We start from the raw sequence: 20,475 nt of genomic DNA on the forward strand, positions 1-20,475 counted from the left end.
AAATAATCTAAGAAGATAAACTATCATGAAGTTGAAGGTTGTATATGTGCTTGTATCTATGTTAATAAATCCTATTAACTGCAGTTTATCGATTTACATAAACTGAAGCATTACATTACATTACAATATAAATAAACGAAGAAATAAAAATTCTCTAGTTCATTATTGGATACTGAACTTTTTGCAAGGAATGACAGTTATGAATCAGTGTTGCCAATACGAAAATACTACACGTGATTATGTAACATCCGTTATGGCGCTGGCATTGTCACATCTGTTTCCTTTAGCACTGTGCGTCAGGCGCGGTGTGGTGTGTTCACGGTGTGTTGAGTAGTTTCGATCGGATTTAAAACATGTAAGTAATGAAAACTATTATTTTACTACTCATTTATAGTTTACCTAGAGTTTCTCTTTCAGAATTTCTTAAAAAAATACCTTTTACAGACAATACTGGATAATAATTCTGTGGTGTTTCCCTTACGTAACGTTAATGAAATTATGTTTGCACGTGACCTTGCCCCATATCTTATTTTGATATTCTAAATTTTCATGGAAATTACCAGCATTGTCAATTCAGTACATCAATTAAGTGTTAATTTACCAAATCTCGTAGGCTGAAACCGACGTTCGCCCGGTTCTAAGCGGTATTGATTCGATTAAAAAAAAAGAGTGACTGCAGTCTATGCTTACGTACGAATTTTGATATTTCGTCGTGATTTTTTTAGTCATTAATTTTTAGAAATTATATGAAATAACTAATTAAGGTGCGTTGGGGTAAGATCGGCGGAGGGGTAAGAACGTACAAATCAAATATCTCACTTATTTGGCAATATTTTTTAATGCTGATCACATTGCGTGGCACGTCATTAAGTCCCGCCCCGCCCCGCGGTGACCACCACTCGCTCCGGTCAACACAGACGTGTACCCGCGCCGTTTTAGAAAAAACGCAAATTTTATAAAATATTTGTTTATCCGGTCTTTCACCTACATTTTTATTTGCATATTTTAGCAAAAGTATAGCTTATTTTGACATGGTTTTGCCTAAATACTAAGTTTTGAGCAATGATAATATGATAAAACTAATCCAGATTTGTCTCCTACCTCTGTAGGCTGAAATCCGGTGTTACCCATGTCGGGTAAAGATAGGACAAAAATATCCCTATTCGAAAATGGGCAGTGATTGTCAAACTTTTGTTACACATGATTTTAATTTAATTTTAAATAATTACTTAGGGCTGATTTTCCAACCTTCAGTTGCCACGTAAATACTCCCAAACCTCTTCGCAGGCCACTTCTTATACAAAAGAAGCGCTGGAATTAGCCATGCAGCAAATAAATAATAAAGAACTCTCATATGCAGATGCAGTCACTTCAAAAATGCTTGTGGATAAATCTAAACTTTGAGAAACTCAATTTCTTTGAAATTTGGTATGCAGGGTAAGATCGGACAAATTAAACGAAAAATAGAAATAATAATTTGGAACATCTATATTTGTTGTATTAGGTAAATTTTTGTGATGTCATGTTAAAGTACAGGAAAGATCGGTTACATTCCTTTCATACACCTTGTGCTCCTAGCACTAGAAATTAGTTTAAATTGTTATCCGAACTTACCCCATGAAGGCCAAATCGTCATCACACTAAAAAAAAAAATGTCCTGATTTTATAGGCTTGCAAAGCAAAAAGTATTGAGTATTTATAAATAAATTAAATTTTTAATTACACTGTGTTTAATCATTATTCGTTTCCACTATTTTTCATTAATCTACTGTGTACCAAAATTGAGATATTAAAGTTTTTGCAACATCCTTGCAACTATTCGAAAATCCGTCCGATGTTACCCCAACGCACCCTATTTCTGTAGTAAAACACAAGAGAATCTTAATTTCGTTACCTAACCTTCATTTGTTCGCTGTCAGTAGTGACAATGGCATTGATTTTCACTGTTTCGTAATTCTACTCATTACGTTGAGAACAGAATTGAAATAAAATTTAAACTTAAATATTTTTTGAAAGTATTTTTAGTGTCTACGTCATGGGTTAGACGTTAGGGTTCTGGCATTTCCTGTCTGCCCTTTTATTAATAAAATTATGCACTTTGCACCATATTTCTATTAATATAAAGAATCAAATCATTCTTATCTACTTACTTATCTGAAATCAAAACCTTAGTTATCTACAAGTGATATTTATATGTAGTTATTGAAAAGTTTTTTATGTATTGGTAAATTCTTTTATTCAGAAACTAAACAAAAAAACTATATCAAAAGACATAATTATTAAGATCTTCAACAAAAAAAAAAAAACTGAAATAATGTCAACATTAATTTATTATCTATGTACAATTAAATTTTTTTAATACAGACTATACACATTATCTATGAAATGATAACTTTAAATAAATAAAATTGCTTAGAAATGTTCTTATTATGCAAATATGAATGATTTTTCAGCTAAAATTTTACCTGGAGGTCAATCCTCTTTGCAGTATGGTAGGTATTGATCGACCTAGTTTCGATACAGCTGTAGCAACTTAGTACATTGATTGTATAACTTGAGACTTAGACTTATATTTTGTCAGCTTTAATAGTTGGTGCTAAAGTCTTGGGTTTTAGTGGTAGGGCAAAGTATTATTGGGGTTTTTTAACTTGATAAGTTTGAGTTTTGGTATGTAGCTGGTGTCTATCATTTACATTAAATTTATTTTAATTTTTTCCACCATATTAATACAGACATTGGTCTCAAGCTATTCTTTTCAGGAATAGTAAACAAAATGATGTAACTTTGCAAGCTTTTACACTAATTATGTGAGCCCTGACCTAAGTGGGGTAAAATTTTCCATCCATAAAAGTACTTAGGTATATTGTAACATAGATGGATGAATGCAAACATGATAAATTATAATTATCTATAGACTATATATAGAGCTTATTAAAGTATTAGTCTTAATTAATCTGTGGTAATACAGGTAATAAAATTTAGAGAAGCCATGTTTATGTTAAACCTTTTTGGACATTTTGGCTTCTCCCATATTCCTTTATTTCTCTCATTTTATCAGGTACAAGGTCTATTTTTAATATTTGAATTTGACTGCAGAGCTGGTGTAATGGCTGGTCAACCAGCTGTCTTTTATGTAATAATAATATAATTTTAAAATCCTTTATTTGTTTTATACAAAATAATACCATACATAAACCCACTGAACTTTTAAGACTGATCATGAGCTACCCCTGTTTTTCTTTTTTAATTTTAAATACATAATAGGATGGCGTTTGGCCACCAGCTCACCTGGTGATCCGACAATGGAGCATGCCTACCTATGAGCAACCTTTTCACTCAGGACTTGAAGACACCCAAGTTGTATTTTGTATGAAACAGACTGTTCCAAATTTCCTCCTGATCCCTTCAGCCGTTTTGACATGATTGAGTAACAGACATACACATGTCTCACATTTATAATTATTAAGTATTTTCTTGTACAGCAACTAACAGCAAAATTACTTTGTTACAGAATAATGTTCTCGTCCTTGGTAGACCTGGCGCGGAACTCGCCATTCCGTGGCCCGATGACACCTGCCCAGTGTCAAGCCACAGACCTCACACCGGCCATCGAACAGGTCAGTTCCTACACACTTTAATTTAGAGAACGGAGAGTTAAACTTCTCTAAAGGCAAGCATCCATCGGACGCATTCTGTACAACGTCATCAGCACGCATCGCATTGTAGACATTGCTGACGATGCGGATCAGTGGACGCAGTTGTAAACTTCACATGTGCGATGTAGGATTTTAATGACGTGCGGCTTCTGTCATCTGTCACTGTCAGTCGTCATGAGTTATGTAAGAGGCTCATATTCATGAGCAGCATTCCGCGACACACTACGCGGCGACTGTCGCGCTGCTACCGTGCTACGTGTTGAAGCCGATAACATAATAATTAATTAAGTCTCACAAAAGTTGTAATAAAACAAAAATCCGTGTCCGTGAGACATCATCATCAACAGCCTATAAGTGGCCACTCCTGACCAAAGCATTTTCTCGCACAGGGAAGGTTTGAGCATTAATCGCTTGCTCAATGCGGGTTGGCGATTTTAAACTTATAATAATTAGGAGTTATAAGCCCAGGTTTCCTCACGATGTTTTCCTTCACCGTTATATAACTCGGAAAAAGTTACATTGGTACTTACCGTTTGTAGGTTTCGAACCCACACTATCATGCATGAGAAGCGGGCGTCTCAAACCTCCGGACCACCACGACATCGTCCTAGAAACCCAACTAGCCGCTTATTATGACTTATTTTCGTTCCCATATCGCGATATAATTATTGTAGCTTTAGCAATTATGCCGCACTTGAACTTGAACCAGAGATAAATAATAAATAGATACTGAGTCTACATGTGCGGGAGTTGGAAAACAGACTAACGGCGCATGCGCTAAACTATATAACTATACCTAACTGATACACGTGTTGTAACTTTCGTGAGACATACTAAATTAATTATTATGTTATCGGCTTACTCACGTAACTGTTTGACGAGGAACTCGACTAGTTTCAAGCCATGCTAGAGGCTCATATTCATGAGCAGCATTCCGCGACTTACGACGCGGCGATTGTCGCGCTGCTACTAATACGGCTGCTATGAATATGAGCCTCTAGCATGGCTTGAAACTAGTCGAGTTCCTCGTCAAACAGTTACGTGAGTAAGCCGATAACATAATAATTGATATACGTGTGTTCATAATCATTCATTTGAAACAAGACACGTAATTCGGGATGGACGTGTTTTTTTTTTTTAATAATTAGGACTCGATGACTTTGCGAAAATTTGCAATGACTCAAACATACCGTTTAAGTAGATAATAATGTTTTTAGGAATGAGAATGGATGCTACTTCAGTGAGCACTGTTCAGTTTTTTTTAACTGTGATAAGTCTGCGTTTGGCCACATTTTTACGTTTTCAGTTAAAATATTACTCACCATGTTTTTAGGTTAAATGTGTTTAAAATTCAAATGCGCTTTCATGAATAAATTCGTCATGATTATTTTACAGTAAAATAATCTATTCTGTTACGGTATTCCATTTGACGTCTCGCTCTCACAAGTAATTCCATAATTAGAAACAAACTCAACAATAAAAGTCAAATTACAAAATAAAATATTGAACTGGCAACATTTTCAAACTAACATTGGCCAGTGTATAAAAAAAAAAAAATTAAAGAAAAATAATAATTTATGACACTGACAGATAACACGTTATGTCAAACGACTAACAATTCTGCATCACACATGTAAAGTTTTCGCGCCAATATTCATACAGAACAACCGATTTGCAATTAGTGATGGGTCAAACCGTAAATTTTTCAAATCGGTTAAACCGAATCATAATTTTGCCCAAACCGAATTACAAACCGATTCAACCAAACCGAATCATCCAGTACTGTATGGCATCATTCATTCGTTCATGAACCCCGTTATAAGTTATAAACCGTATTACGATAATAGGGATGGGAAAAAATATCGATGACTGAAAAACATTGTATTAGGCGTTTATTTATTATTAATCATATGAGTATTTATAAGATATAAGAAAGAAACCAATACCTATTATATAGTAACAGAAATGTATCTAGAACAAAATCAGATGACTTTCCGTAAAACTAATCAAGTAGTTTATTCTGAAAATTATGTTTCAGGATATCACGAAAAATAATCAGCTGCAGTAAATAAAAAATGTAATCGTACAGGTATTGAGACTAAAAATGTGTTAATAATTACAATATTTTTATTCATTCATTCGGTTTCGGGATAACTCGGATCCGTTTGTTATTCATTCGGGCGGAGCGTTCAGCCCGCATCAGCTTATTCGCATTGCATCGCATTCGTTCTCACTCGAACTGGACACGAGTTGATGCGATTGCGGTTTCAAACTTAAACCGGGTTGGATAGACTGTAGCTCGGTTTGATGCGAGTTGCCCTCAACCCGAATTGATTCGGTTTGGCAAACCGGGTTGACACATCGCTATTTGCAATGTCACATCGTAATAGCCATTAACCACCGTTCGCATAATCATTTAATGGTTACTTAACCCAGTCCTTAGCAATTGTTTTCAATACAATATCGATACTAAGGAATAGTTTAAGTAATCATTAAATTACTGAGTGCGGAAGTTAGATAGATATTACTCATCTATTAACAAAATTAGACCTTTAAACTCGCCCAATGATGAAAACTCATGCCAGAGGGGGGTAGTCGTGTTGTTGGCGTCATGTCGGCGATACAACAGTGTCGTCTTGTCGTGGCAACACGGCAACGTGGCTTGGCGCATCTGGCGCGACTACAGGTGCCCAATGACCAATAGATTATGAGAGCTGAGGGCGTTGGAAAAAGGTTTAAAATGGCTTTTTGTGCAATTGAAATCTAGGTTTTTGTATGGTATTTTCCTTATTTTGCCCTTATTTTAAGACTTCAATAACTCTGACTCTTAGATACTTTACAGTTTAGTTGTAAAAACAAAATATTTAACGAATTGCGAGCGATATTGTTTGTATTATAGAACAGCCTCTTGCAACATATTATGTAAATATTACAAGATGCCCGATATGGAGCCGCGGGAGACTTAACGGGATGCCAGGGCTCCGGCGGGTCACCCAAGGCGGGAGAAGTCATTGGATGATTATCACCCCTCAAAAAAACTCCGCTATCTAACTACCGTATAGAGACATTTAATATTCCTTAGTAACGATTTTGTTCCGAAAACAATGACTAAAGACTGGGTTAAATAACCATTAAATGACTGAGTATGGCACCTAACTTCGATATGAATTGCACTAAATAGTGCGAAGTACTGCTACATAGCAACAAACTCGTTATCAATAGTATGCGTCATTTAAAGAAAACAATTCCTACTTATCAATTACATAGTAAGGTATATGTAATATGATGGCCGAGTAAAGTACATTAGGTGACTACTTCTCTACTCTACAATTTCAATTAGAACCTTCAAGTTCAAGAGATAAGCCTGTTCAAACAAGACATCTCAAGCTTTATAATATTCCGGAGCTGCAGACTACCTAGCGGGTTTACCGGGGCTCCGGCTCGAAAAGCAGAAGAAGGAACGGGGTGGTTTTTAGTCAGTATGAGTCTGACACTCCCTCTCGCCTCCCCCAAGACGGGAGAAGTCATTGGATGATTGTCCCCCCTTTTAAAAACGGGTGTTTAATATGACTGCCTAGTAAAGTACATTAGGAGACCACTTCTACTCTTCCTGCGGTTGTCCTAATACCCGGTTAAGACTGCTTTTCCACCAGAGATGTGCTATGCTACGTTGTAGTGGATACGTTTGGCTTCCACCGATCATATTCATTAGTACACTGGTGGAAACGGAGTCAGCTAAGCTATGTTTTTTATACGGAAAGATGCGTGGTATGGAGCGTGTTTAAACAAACGAGACATTAAGCTTTATAATATTGGTGGCTAAGTATTGTATTAATGTGGAAATGTTGCACTTTGCCCACAGCCCAGCGGTATGGCGGCCGCTGCCGTGGTGCAGGGCGACTCCTGCGAGTTCGCCTCCCCCAAGTACTTCGCCCTGTGCGGGCTTGGAGGAATCCTGTCCTGCGGTAAGTTAATATTGTATTTTATATTACAAATTTAAGATAATTTCTCAGTAGTAGCACGGAGTCTGGAAATGTGCCCGGTATATGGCAATAGGCTCACCACCTATTACATGGGACTTCAACAAAAATTGGGAAAAGTGGGTGTACATTGTTCAGTGGCATTACGTGCCATAATGTGCAACTCTGCCTACCCCTTCGGGGATTAAAGGCGTGTCGATATGTATGTATGTGTATATTACTAAACTAGTATACTATATACAGTGCCCTCCAAAAGTTAGTTGAAATGATCAATAATGTAGTAAATGTGAGAAAATTATAATAAAACCAAATAAAATCGTGGCTTCAAGAATTATTTATTAAAATATAATCAATTTAGAATATTTCTGTCAGTACGAGAATCATAACAAACTTTATAATTATAATTTATGTAGATTAACAATGAAATCACGTTACCAAAAGTTAGTTGAAATTGTTGAAAAAATATTTTAAGGCTTGTGTCTTTGCAAATATTTTAACTTTTAATATTTTATATGACCGCCATTATTCTGTAGAACTGCTTTAAGTCGTCTAGGCATTGATTCTACAAGATTCTGTAATGTTTCGACCGGTATAATCGACCATGTTTCAAGAATTTTATTTTTAAACAAATTCCTGTTGCGTCTTATGGAAACAGGGATCCTGCGGTCTAATTCATCCCATAAATGTTCAATGGGGTTAAGGTCGGGTGACATCGAAGGCCATTCCAGTAAATCCACTTCGTTATCTTCAAAATATGGTTTAGTTATCCTTGCTGTATGCTTCGGATCGTTGTCTTGTTGGAACTTGAAAATCCGACCTAACCCCATTGTTTCAGCAGATTGTTTTAAATTGTCACGGAGAATATTACAATAGACCTGTGCTGTCATCTTGCCTTCAATTACTTGCAGTCGGCCCACACCATGCCAAGAAAAACACCCCCAAACCATCACACTCCCACCGCCGTATTTCACAGTGGGCTGCAAGTATTTGTCGTCGTAAGAGTTATCATTGCTTGTGCGCCATACAGTTTGCCGACGGCGATTTCCAAATAGTTCGAACTTCGATTCATCGCTAAAGACTACTCTCTTCCAAAATTCTATTGGTTTATCCGAATACTTGCGGGCGAACTCCAACCTTCGTTTTTTATGGATCGATGTTAAAAGAGGTTTCTTTCTGGCAATGTGACCTCGTAAATTAGCATCATGCAGGCGTCGCCTGATAGTAGTTTCAGAAACCGAGGTCCCTGCTTCCTGTAACTGATCTTTGATCTCTCGTACCACAATCTTGGGAATAATTTTACACTGCCGCACTATTAGTCGATCATCAACAGAAGTAGTAGCCCTAGGACGCCCCGACCGTGGCCTATCTGCAAGACTAGGACATTCTAAACTTTTCTTTATTATTTTTCGGACACCTTCTGGACTAACTTTAAATAATTTTCCCACAGCACTAAAGTTTTTAATTTTTTCGTATTCATACACAATCTTTATTCTTTCTTCGACAGTTAATTTTCGCCTTGGAGCCATTATTATTTCAAAAACAGTCAAATCACCTTACAATATCTTATTATTAAATTTAAACTACGCACACTGCCCTAACAATAATAATAAATGAATTTAAAACCGCGAGAGTATCGGATATCGTTTAAAGTTTGCTATTTCAACTGACTTTTGACGCGCTCAATTCAAGTAGTGCACACATAAACATAGATTTTGAAAGAAATCAAAATGAATTTCGGGGAATTCCCTACTGTACGTATTAGAATAGTGTATCCAAACATAAATAGTAAACAGTTCATTCATGGAAACTGCGTATTTTGGAAAATATATAACATCATTGATAAGGTGAACTAATTTCAACTAACTTTTGGAGGGCACTGTAGTTCATATAACATACATGGATATAAATGCCATACGATAGTTAAAAACTACGTTTTATTTGGTTAAAAAGACTATCTAGCAAGGAGACTTATTTTTTAACGGGTGATAATCGTCTAATTACTTCTCCCGCCTTGGGTGAGGCGAGAGGGTGTGTCAAACTCTTACCGACTAAAGATCTCCCCGTTACTAGTCCTGCTCTTTGAGCAAGAACCCTGGTAAACGAAAATCGGTTCGCATCGAAATCGGTTCAGCCAAACGCGAGATAATCGCGTACAAACATACACAATATACATACATACTTGCATACAGGTCAAAATGAGAACCTCCTTTTTTGGAAGTCGGTTAAAATCTGAGTGTTACAATGTTCACCACTGCCCTGGTTTAGGTTAAATAGTATCTCTTCATCATACCTTCTTGATGTCAAAAGTGGCGCCACAGAAAAGTATGCCACTAGACCAAAGTGGTTACATTTAAAATTCCCATTTAAAAATACCTATAACGTTTTATTTTTTGTTTTGTATCTTTAAATAGGAACAGCTGTCAAGGTGGATGTATGTGGCCGTTAGCCAAGGGTCATTGTAGTATCAATGTCGGGTAGTACACATACAATACAATGTATGTAGACATAGTTAGATTTCTAATTCTATTACAAGAGCAATAAAGTTAAGAATCCATTGAGGAATTTTGACAAAATAGAGTATCAATGTTGAATTGTTGATGAGTGGAGGTTGACACGACTATTAAACCAGTATAAGGTGACCGTTGGATGTACAGAAAGATCATACAAACGAGGTCATGATAAGCTGGTCGATGTATCTCAATGAGTAAGGGACCGTTCACACAGAGCGGCTCGGAGAGAAGAGCAGAGTTTTTAGTATTGGTTATAAGCTCTTTGTATTTGATTCATGCTTTCTACTATGGGTTTCTTGAAATTATTATATTGACACTTACAATAACTGTGCATTCGTACCTCCCTACTGCTTGTAAAAATAATCTTGATATTTCATTATTATTCTAATCAAGTAAAATATAATGGATGAATGGTCGCCCTACCCATAGATAAAGTAGAGCCGTGTTAACAGCTGATTTATTTATAATCTGTGCTTAAGATTGGCGCGAAAATGTTAACTTTTATACAGATTATAAAATGAAATCAGTGATTTTATGATTATAAGATTTGAAATGGATATAATAAAAATGAGATTTTTATAATTTTTTTATCTTTTTTGACTTTCGAAGACATTTTTCCACTCAAAGCTACACTTTGAAACGCTTTGATCCCGTGAGAATGCGGGGGAAGTCACTGGCAGAAGGTTTTTGTTGAGGGGCGAAAATCATCCAATGACTTCTGTCGCCTTAGGCGAGTCGAAAGGGAGTGTCAGACTCTTACTGAGTGAAAACCACCCCGTTCCTACTCCTGCTTTTTGAGCCGGAGCCTCGGTAAACCCGCTAGGTAGTCCGCAGCTCCAGAGCTGGCAAAAGCTAGGCCAATAATGAGACATCGTTTAGCACTTCATAATGTGTGAATGACGTAATACTTATCACATCTCTGTTTATTTATGCTATCTCTGTGTCACTGTGTCGATTGACGACTAGTCTCAATAACTACTGGCTGATTAAAAAAAACTGCCTCACACTAGGATTTTCTCCTGGGTCGTGGGTGCATTAACAAACATACAAGTTCACTTACACATTATGTTCATTGAACCTATAAAGAGTTGCTCCGTGCGGAAATCTAGCTTGCTACACGTTGCACGGCAGCCACGTACCCAGCATGTCCCTGTCGCTTCACCCTGTTCGGGAGAAGGCATTTAATGATTCCCACCCCCCTCTTCAAAAAGGTTTATTAAAGAGCGCTACTTTACTGACCAATCTCTGTCAAATATGTTACTTTTATTCAGGTATTTTATTATATGTATAGATATGACACCCATGGGAAGCGTAGGGGTGGTGACAAAAGTATCCTGTCATGTCTTTGTCATTACCACACAGTTTACTATGATGACTAATAATCGAAAATCTGAATAATACTTTACTCGACCCGGAGATCGCACTATCAGTCAGTCAGTCAGCCAGCCAGTCAAAGGTTATAAACAAACACGTGGGATGTAGTAACTTATCATACAGAATGCAAGCAAACATACCGTATAGGGAGACCTCTTATGACTTAATTTAAACCACATATTTGTTACTAGCTTCTTTCGCGCGGTTTCACCCGCTCTGCTTGGCTCCTATTGGGCATAGCGTGATGTTTTATAGCGTCTAGCCTTCCTCGATAAATGCATTATTCAACACAAAAAGAATTATTCAAATCGGACTAGTAGTTCCGGAGATTAGTGCGTTCAAACAAACAAACTCTTCAGCTTTATAATATTAGTATAGATTTAAACCATATATTTGTTATCATCTTGGCTGAAAATATACGAAAAAATGAGGTAAGCCAAAAAGTGCATTATTTCTTTCTCTTTGAGCTAATTTGAACACTCTTTATAAATACGGCATTATAACAGCCGCGGCACATGTCCGTAACATTCCTTGACAACCTACAACATTACAGCTCTTCTGTGGTCAAAGAACATGGATCTGTTCATATAGAATTTAATACTTGATTAATTTAATAATTTATTTTGATTTTCGATTCAATTGCAATTCAGATTTTCGTTTTCACGTTTCTTAAATCAGATCAAACGCTCTTTGGTTTCTTTAAAAATAATTTGAAACAAGCAGACATAGCTGTCGTTCGTTCGTTAAATATTAAGTTGTATTATGCTTCTGTGGACTAGTAGTACTTGTAGTTTCATTTAAGTCATATGAGTGATCTCCATACTGTATGTATGTTTGGTCCAACATTGGCCCCAAGTCTCGTGACCAAAATGTAGTAGGATTGTTTTGGCGTTAGCCCAACATTGTTGAATGACGTCACACGTTTTTGGAATGTACGGAAATGTTGCTATGTGATATTATGCACTTTGTATATGGACATCATAATTATATATCGTCGGCGATATTTCCGAATCGATACGACCTTAAACCTTCAAAAAAGAGCATACTCATCTTTAAAAGGCCGGCAACGCACCTGTGACTCCTCTGGTGTTGCAGGTGTCCATGGGCGACGCTGATCGTTCACCATCAGGTGACTCGTTTGCTCGTTTGCCACCTATTCCATGAAAAAATATAGATATATATTTATCTATTTAATCTTTAATGTACACAATACTATAAAATAGTGGTACATAAGGCGAACTTAATGTCGTATGGTATTCTCTACTAGTCTAGCTTAGGGATATACCTACATATTGTCTGTTTTATAAGTGGAATATTTCTATATATATTTGGTTGAATCGATTTTGATGCGGTGTTCAGTAAAGCGTTTATTTCATTAAATTAATCAAGTAGGTACTTATGTACTGTCTTTAAATCATGAATTACCAATTTACTTGTAATTATTGATTATCAGATTAAATTATGATAAGTAATGCTTTTGAAATGGATCACCTGATGGTAAGCAATCGCTGTCGCCCATGGACACCCGAAACATCAGAGGCATTACAAGCGTCGACTGGCCTTTTGGGTGTTAGGAATTTAAGGGATATTTTTAGGGAGGAATAATTAAAATCATGTTTTTAGTATTTTTTACAGTAAAATTAGCTTCATTTCATTTGTATGTCTTTCCTAAGTACATAAAGTAATACTGACACATTTTTCTACTCATTACGTAACTGCAGATAGTGATTAAGTTTCGTTATCAAAATGAATGATTGCCGTCACGTGCTCCATTGAAATGATAACCTAAAGATTAACGAAAGTCAAACACAGAAAATTTTATTTTGAAAAATATCTAACTAGGTATACAAAATCTAAAACTATACATGATGTTAAGATGTTTGGAGGACAAAATCATAGCATTTATTTAAGTCTTTGACTGCCAATAGAAAATGTTGAAGGCAAATCTTCCGCTAACGTCGGTCACCGGTGACCACCACGGCGTTCAATGTGTTAAATGAGTTCAAACACTTTTTTTTTGAGGGGGAAAGGTCATCCAGTGACTTCTCCCACCTTGACGGGAGAGTCAGACTTTTACTGACTAAAAACCACCCCGTTCCTACTCCTGGTTTTTTAAACCGGAGCCCTGGTAACCCGCTAGGCAGTCCGCAGCTCCGGAATCAGTCATACTTGAAAAGTTGAAACGTAAACTATAATTAGAACTTATGACGGGATATTTACCATGTTTATTGCAAGCGCCATGATCACGGATTAACTGAATAATCCGTGATCATGGCGCTTGCAACAGTGCCGAAATATCGGAAACTCACCAAATTCAATAAACATGGTAAATATCCCGTCATAAGTTCTAATTATAGTGTTAGTGACCATGTCAGTTTAAAAACTTATGAAACGTAAAAATAAAAAAAAATAACGCATGAAAATCAACCAAAGTTTGTGTAAAGCCGTGTCGTTCACAAACTATAATAGTTAATGTACATCTAGATACATATTATTATCTCAGGTAATCCCGGGAGTCGAACCCAAAACCCCTTGCTCATACTGACCAACAGCAGCTAAAACAAACAACTACTTTAGTTTCAGTGTTGCTAAACCTCAACAAATCATTTAATAATTAATGACATTAAATTCACCCAGGGAAGTGGAAACTATCGTTTTCTTTTTTCTTCTCCTCTAATAACATCTTCTGATTTGTTTCGTTGCGGGATCGAAGACAGTCATTCATGTCCCTGGGACGCGCCGGACTTCAATGTTCCGGTGTTTTCATGGTTGTATCTACTGTAGATCCTGGCTTACAGGAGTTGCAGCGGTATGGGAGGTTGTGGCGGGCTTGTCCCAAATCATATAATAAAATCCTTTTTTCTTGCAGGTATCACCCACACAGCTGTAGTGCCCCTGGATCTGGTGAAGTGCCGTCTCCAGGTAGACCCTGACAAGTACAAGAACGTGGTCAATGGCTTCAAGGTCTCCGTGGCTGAGGAGGGCATGCGAGGACTGGCCAAGGGATGGGCACCTACCTTCATCGGATATTCACTCCAGGTAGGAATCAGACTGAAGATTCTGATAGCTTAGTCTTAGTAAACACTGTTTCATTTTTTTTTTAAATGTTGCCCCACTTTAGGATTTTCTCCTGTGTCGTGGGTGCGTTTACAAACATACAATTTCACATGTACATGACACTCAAACAGGAACAACAATCTGTGGATCACACAAAGAGTTGTTCCGTGCGGGAATCGAACCCGCGACATGTTGGACGGCAGCCAGTTGCCCAGCCACCGCGCCAACCGTGCAGTCAAATTTTTTTCCTCTATACTATCTGCTTATTTAATAAAAAAATGACATTTTTTTTTATAAAAATATTCCATCCAAAGGTTGTCTGGAAAAAATCACATTTGGGTGATAAGACCGCCTATTGTACACATAGGTACTACTTAAAATTAATATAACCTAGGCTACTTAAATGTGTACAATAAAACATATATAAATAGAAAAATAAATAAATAATTATCTTCTGATTTATTTCGTTGCGGGATCCAAGACAGTCATTCATGTCCCTGGGACGCGCCGGACTTCAATGTTTCGGTGTTTTTATTGTTCTATCTACTGTAGATTCTGTTGTATAAAAAGTGTAACTGTTCTACAAGAAGGATTAATAAATAAAACTTATATATTCTAATTATTATAACTCTCTTCACAATGATTAAACCAAATATCCAATTGTTCCTACTGAAAACAACTGAAGACATCATTTTTATGAGCGACAAAGTTTATCTGTCTCTTTCCAACACATGTATAATTATACCTTCTAAATATATCTCTCTCTGTCTCCCACAGGGTCTTTGCAAATTCGGTCTGTATGAAGTCTTCAAAGTGACCTACAGTGGTCTTCTGGACGAGGAGACGGCGTACACCTACCGTACGGGAGTGTACCTCGCCGCTTCAGCCACAGCCGAATTCTTCGCAGATATCGCTCTATCACCCTTGGAAGCCGCTAAGGTAAATTATATATATATATATATATTTTTATATTAACTATAGGTTCACGCTTGACCACTATCTCACCTGATGGGAAGCGACGATGCGGTCGACGATGGAGCGCACTTACCTAGAAGTAACCTATTCACTCTCGACTTAAAGATTCCAGGGTTGTAGCCTTCAGAAAACACAGACTCCGGCAGGGAATTCCATTCCTTAGCTGTACGTATGATGAATGTATTCCCGAAACGTTTTGTGCGTGTAGATGGGATATCCACCATGTATCGATGACGCATTGCCGTACGACAACTATACATTATTTTGATAGAAATAAGAAACATTTAAGAATATAAAAAGCAGTAGCCCACCAGTAACGGGATAAATCCAAGCTACCGGTGGTCAGGACTCAAGAGAGAGGAATTTCCGGACAATACGCGCCGTGTCCAGAAGTACTGCCTTCTGCATCAGGCTCTTGATCCAACCATCTAACGTTAGCCTAATCAGGTGTTGGTCGAGGCTTCTTCTTGAAATTATTGTTATAAAATTCCTATAAGGCAGGTAACACATTGTTGATTACTGTATTTTTGCTTATTAGGACCCTTAGTACGAGTTGGCTTTACATTTAAAATAATCGAAACGAAAGCGCGTTCGGCGCTCTGATTGGCCGGCTCTAATAAACCAACCAATCATAATACTAATACTAAGCGTACATATGGAGCTAGTGTGAACATCTTATTCTTCGTCCAATAGGGAATTAGCTAGTGTCACATCATTGGATATTCAATATAATGATAGCTGTTGTGATTGGATAAAAAATCCTCTCGCTACATTTGCGCTATTTGGTGAGCGAAAAGACGGTAGCCACATTTGTAACTCCTATGGTGTTGCTATGAGCAGTGCCAATTGCTTACCATCAGGCGATCCGTTGTTTATCACCTATCCATCTACGGTCAGTTTATACTGGTTTTAAATATGCCCGATGACGAAAGAACTGCGCTTGAGGGAGACCGTAGCGTGTCCGTGTCGGCGCCGTGTCGTTGCGGCGCCCTGCGACTGCAGCGTGGCCGGCCGCGCACGGAGGTGCCCGGTGACCAAGAGATTATGAGATCTGAGGGCTTTTACACGACCGACATATGAAAATATACTATGAAAATATCTTTAAGGGGCCATCCATTAATTACGTCACACTTTAAGGGGGAGGGGGGGTCGACGAAGAGTGACTTTATGTGACAAGGCGGCGGGAGGGATCTTAAATTTCGTGACGTCACATTTCAATTATTATAATCTAACTGTTGAAACGCGAACTTGAAACTATGTATCTTAAAACTCAAAAAAACTTGATGTGAAATTATAAAATGTGACGTCACACTAGGGAAGGGGATCCAAAGCTGCGGACTACCTAGCGGGTTTACCAGGGCTCCGGCTCGACAATCAGGAGTAGGAATGGGGTATTTTTAGTCAGTAAGACTCTGACACTCCCTCTCGCCTCGCCTAGGGCGGGAGAAGTCATTGGATGATTCCCGCCTCAAAAAAAGTGGGGAAGGGGTGTCTCGGAAATGTTACCAATTGTCAAAAAACATGTGATGTAATTTATGGATGGTCTCTTATGTGTTTTTCGTAGTATGTTTACTGTAAAAAATATTGCTATAATTAAAAATGTGTAGCAGTTACTATAATTTTATTAAAATGTTGTAAAACTTCCTTCGCAGGTGAGGATCCAGACCATGCCTGGTTTTGCCAGCACCCTCCGTGAGGCTTGGCCCAAGATGGTCCAGAATGAGGGGTACGGTACCTTCTACAAGGGGCTGGCCCCCCTGTGGGGTAGGCAGATCCCCTACACCATGATGAAGTTCGCCTGCTTCGAGAAGACCCTGGAATTGTTGTACAAGGTAAAAGAATTTAGTTTTTTTTTTTTTAATGCTTTGACTAGTACAAGAGGTCTTGGATTCAATTATTAAAAAAAAATTAAAGCATTACTTCCTTGACTGCCTCGTTGGTCGAGTTGCAAGTGCGATTTGCCGGACAAAGGGTGTCGGGTTCGATTCCCGGGTCGGCTTTGCCGGACCCTGCTGCTATTGCTGGGCTTTTTTCGGTTTTTCGAAAATTACCCAGTGGTAGCACGGAGTGTGGAATTGTGTCCAGTATATGGCAATAGGCTCAATATTGTATGGGACTTATAACATAAAGGGTCAAAAGTGGGTGTACATTGTATACCCCTTCTATCTCCGAAGGGGTCGGCACCCCTTCGGAGATATAGGGGATGACGGTAAATTAAGTATTAGGTATGAAAAAATTCAATGATTATTATAACTAACCAATTGTTCCTACCGAAATGAAAGTGTGGACAGATAAAATTAATGAGAAAATCTTCGACGACAAAAGGCGTGACATTGTTTTTTTTAACTAATTCTATAATTTTCTTATTCTCGTCCGTAGTACGTGGTGCCCAAGCCCCGCGAGCAGTGCACGAAGGGCGAGCAGTTGGTTGTTACATTCGCGGCCGGTTACATCGCCGGTGTGTTCTGCGCCATCGTCTCCCACCCTGCTGACACCGTCGTATCTAAACTGAACCAGGTAAGCTTTCCTTTTGGACATTTATTTATTTCGGCGAGTGCGGGAGAATTGCACAACTTGATTCCTCCTAGTCCTTTCCATCATCGAACCACAAGACAATCCGCGAGGCGTCACTGTTTCATGGTGGATATCCCACCCACTCGCGCTTCGCTTCAAGCTTCCTTGTGCGAACTGCTAGGGAGTGGAACTCCTTGCCGGAGTCTGTGTTTCCTGATGGGTATAACTTGGGTGTCTTCAAAGCCCGAGTGAATGTGATGTGATGTGAAGTGAAGTGAAAATAAGTCAGGTTTTCCTTCCTGACGCTATAACTCCAGAACGCACGAACCGATTTCCACGGTTTTGTATTCGTTGGAAAGGTCTCGTGAGGTTTATAGCAAAGAAAATTCAGAAAAGATTTATGAGAAAAACAGAATAATTGGGAGAGTCATTGGTGGCGAAACGGTGTTCGCTGGGTTTTTGCTAGTTTCTAATATTATTTTGCTTTTTAATTCCAGGACAAGACTGCCACGGTCGGTGGCATCATGGGCAAGCTCGGCTGGGCCGGAGTATGGAAGGGTCTCGGCCCCAGGATTGTGATGATTGGTACCCTCACCGCCCTGCAATGGTTCATCTACGATGCTGTCAAGGTAAATTGAACCTTATTGCTTAATCCTAGGTGATATAATAACTTAATGGTCATAATGTCTTATACCTAGGTTATGATCTTGATTGTCAAAGGTGCCTCGTTGGTCGAGTGGTTGCAAGTTGAGACAAGGGGTCTCGGGTTTGATTTTCGGGTCGGGCAAAGTTATACTGGGCTTTTTTTTGGTTAAAATTTCGGCTCGTTGGTCGAGTGGTTACAAGTTAAGACAAGGGGTCTCCGGTTCGATTCATGGGTCGGGCAAAGTTATACTGGGTTTTTTTGAGAAAAAAATCTCAGTAGTAGCACTGAGTTTGGAATTGTGCCCAGTATATGGCAATAGGCTCACCCTCTATTACATGGGACTTATAACACAAATTGTGAAAAGTGCGTGTACATTGTATAGCGGCATTACGTGCCGTAATGTGCACCTCTGCCTACCCCTTCGGGGATTAAAATCTTTTTCAATGATTATTAACACAACCAATTGTTCCTACCGAAAATGAAAGTGTGGACAGATAAAAATTTATGAGAAAAATTGCACTCAAATTAAAATCAACCCTTTATCTTTAGACATAAGACTTAAATCTCTTCTCCCCCCCACAGGTATGGCTCCGTATGCCTCGCCCCCCACCAGCTGAGATGCCCGAGTCCATGCGCAAACGACTTGAGGCTGAGGAAGCGGGGAAATCCAAGTGAAGCAACTAGTATATAAGTAGTATATGTACATAGCGCGCCTTACTCACATGTAGACAGCGATTTTAGACCTTATTGTAATGAGAATAGGTAACAATTTGTTTTGGTAAACAGCTGGGAATGGTAAGGAAAGGAATATTCGTTAGAATGGGAAGGAATATTCGTTAGGATGGGAAGAAATATTCGTTAGGAACGTCGAGAAATATGCTTTTTTGATGTTTCAGCAGGTTGTATAGAACAGTTATGGCCGTTTTAATCAACTTACTCCTAAACTACCTCTTAACTAAGTTACTTAGTGTGAGGGGGCACTTAAACTGATCCCTTACTTGTTTAGGTGACACTTATCGATCGGTGTAAACTAAAATGTCGGTAAATGTCACTTAATTTGGTCTAGGGGTTCGTTTAAAATGTAGGATAGGTTGATGTAAACGATTATAAATGTTCTAATGCTTCGGGTATGTGACACCCCACGTGAGGAGCTAGGCAATTTTCTTAAAGCTGTCTTTTAAACTGATATTAAATCGATATTATGGTCGGCGCGCGATGTTAGTTCCAAAAACACCGCCACAGCAGTATGTTGTTTTATTTTTATTTAAAGAAAAAACAAATAAAATAAAATAATTAATGTAGTGACATAATGTTAACCAACTTACATACAGTATAATATATAAGTGAAATAAATGATCATGTTAAATTATTTTTTTTTTTGGAAAATAAAATATTTTTATTTTAAACCTTATAGCTGTTTTGTGTTTATTTTCTTTTGTATACCTAATTGTGACTAATGATTAGTCAAGTTATTTAGTAAGCAGGTAAGAAAATAATGATTTATTAAGTCATCTGGCTGCCGCGCAACGTGTAGCGGGTTCGATTCCCGTACATAGCATTACGGCATTGGTTCAAGCCACGACACTGTACGGCACGTCGCGTTTCGCGAGCGCCTTAAAGAACCAGACCACCACAGATGGGGCCCAGTAGGGCTGATGCCTGATCCGGAGCTGCGGACTACCTAGCGGGTTTACCGGGGCTCCGGCTCGACAAGCAGGAGTAGGAACGGGGTGGTTTTTACTTAGTAAGAGTCTGACACTGTC

The 20,475-nt window shown here is 38.2% G+C and overlaps 1 protein-coding gene across 1 annotated transcript; it reads left to right on the top strand.

Moving 5' to 3' along the window:
• Positions 1-190: 190 nt before the first annotated feature.
• LOC118278624 (phosphate carrier protein, mitochondrial-like) lies at positions 191-20,123 on the top strand. The gene is made up of 9 exons (XM_050703724.1): positions 191-355; positions 3,512-3,617; positions 7,519-7,621; positions 14,390-14,559; positions 15,355-15,516; positions 17,205-17,384; positions 17,932-18,069; positions 18,564-18,695; positions 19,295-20,123. Exons 2-9 carry the CDS (start codon positions 3,516-3,518, stop codon positions 19,385-19,387), a joined length of 1,080 nt encoding a protein of 359 aa, XP_050559681.1. The 5' UTR covers positions 191-355; positions 3,512-3,515; the 3' UTR covers positions 19,388-20,123.
• The last annotated feature ends 352 nt before the right edge of the window (positions 20,124-20,475 follow it).

The sequence above is a fragment of the Spodoptera frugiperda genome, chromosome 24, assembly GCF_023101765.2.
Source record: "Spodoptera frugiperda isolate SF20-4 chromosome 24, AGI-APGP_CSIRO_Sfru_2.0, whole genome shotgun sequence".
In the NCBI taxonomy this organism is placed as follows: Eukaryota; Metazoa; Arthropoda; class Insecta; order Lepidoptera; family Noctuidae; genus Spodoptera; species Spodoptera frugiperda.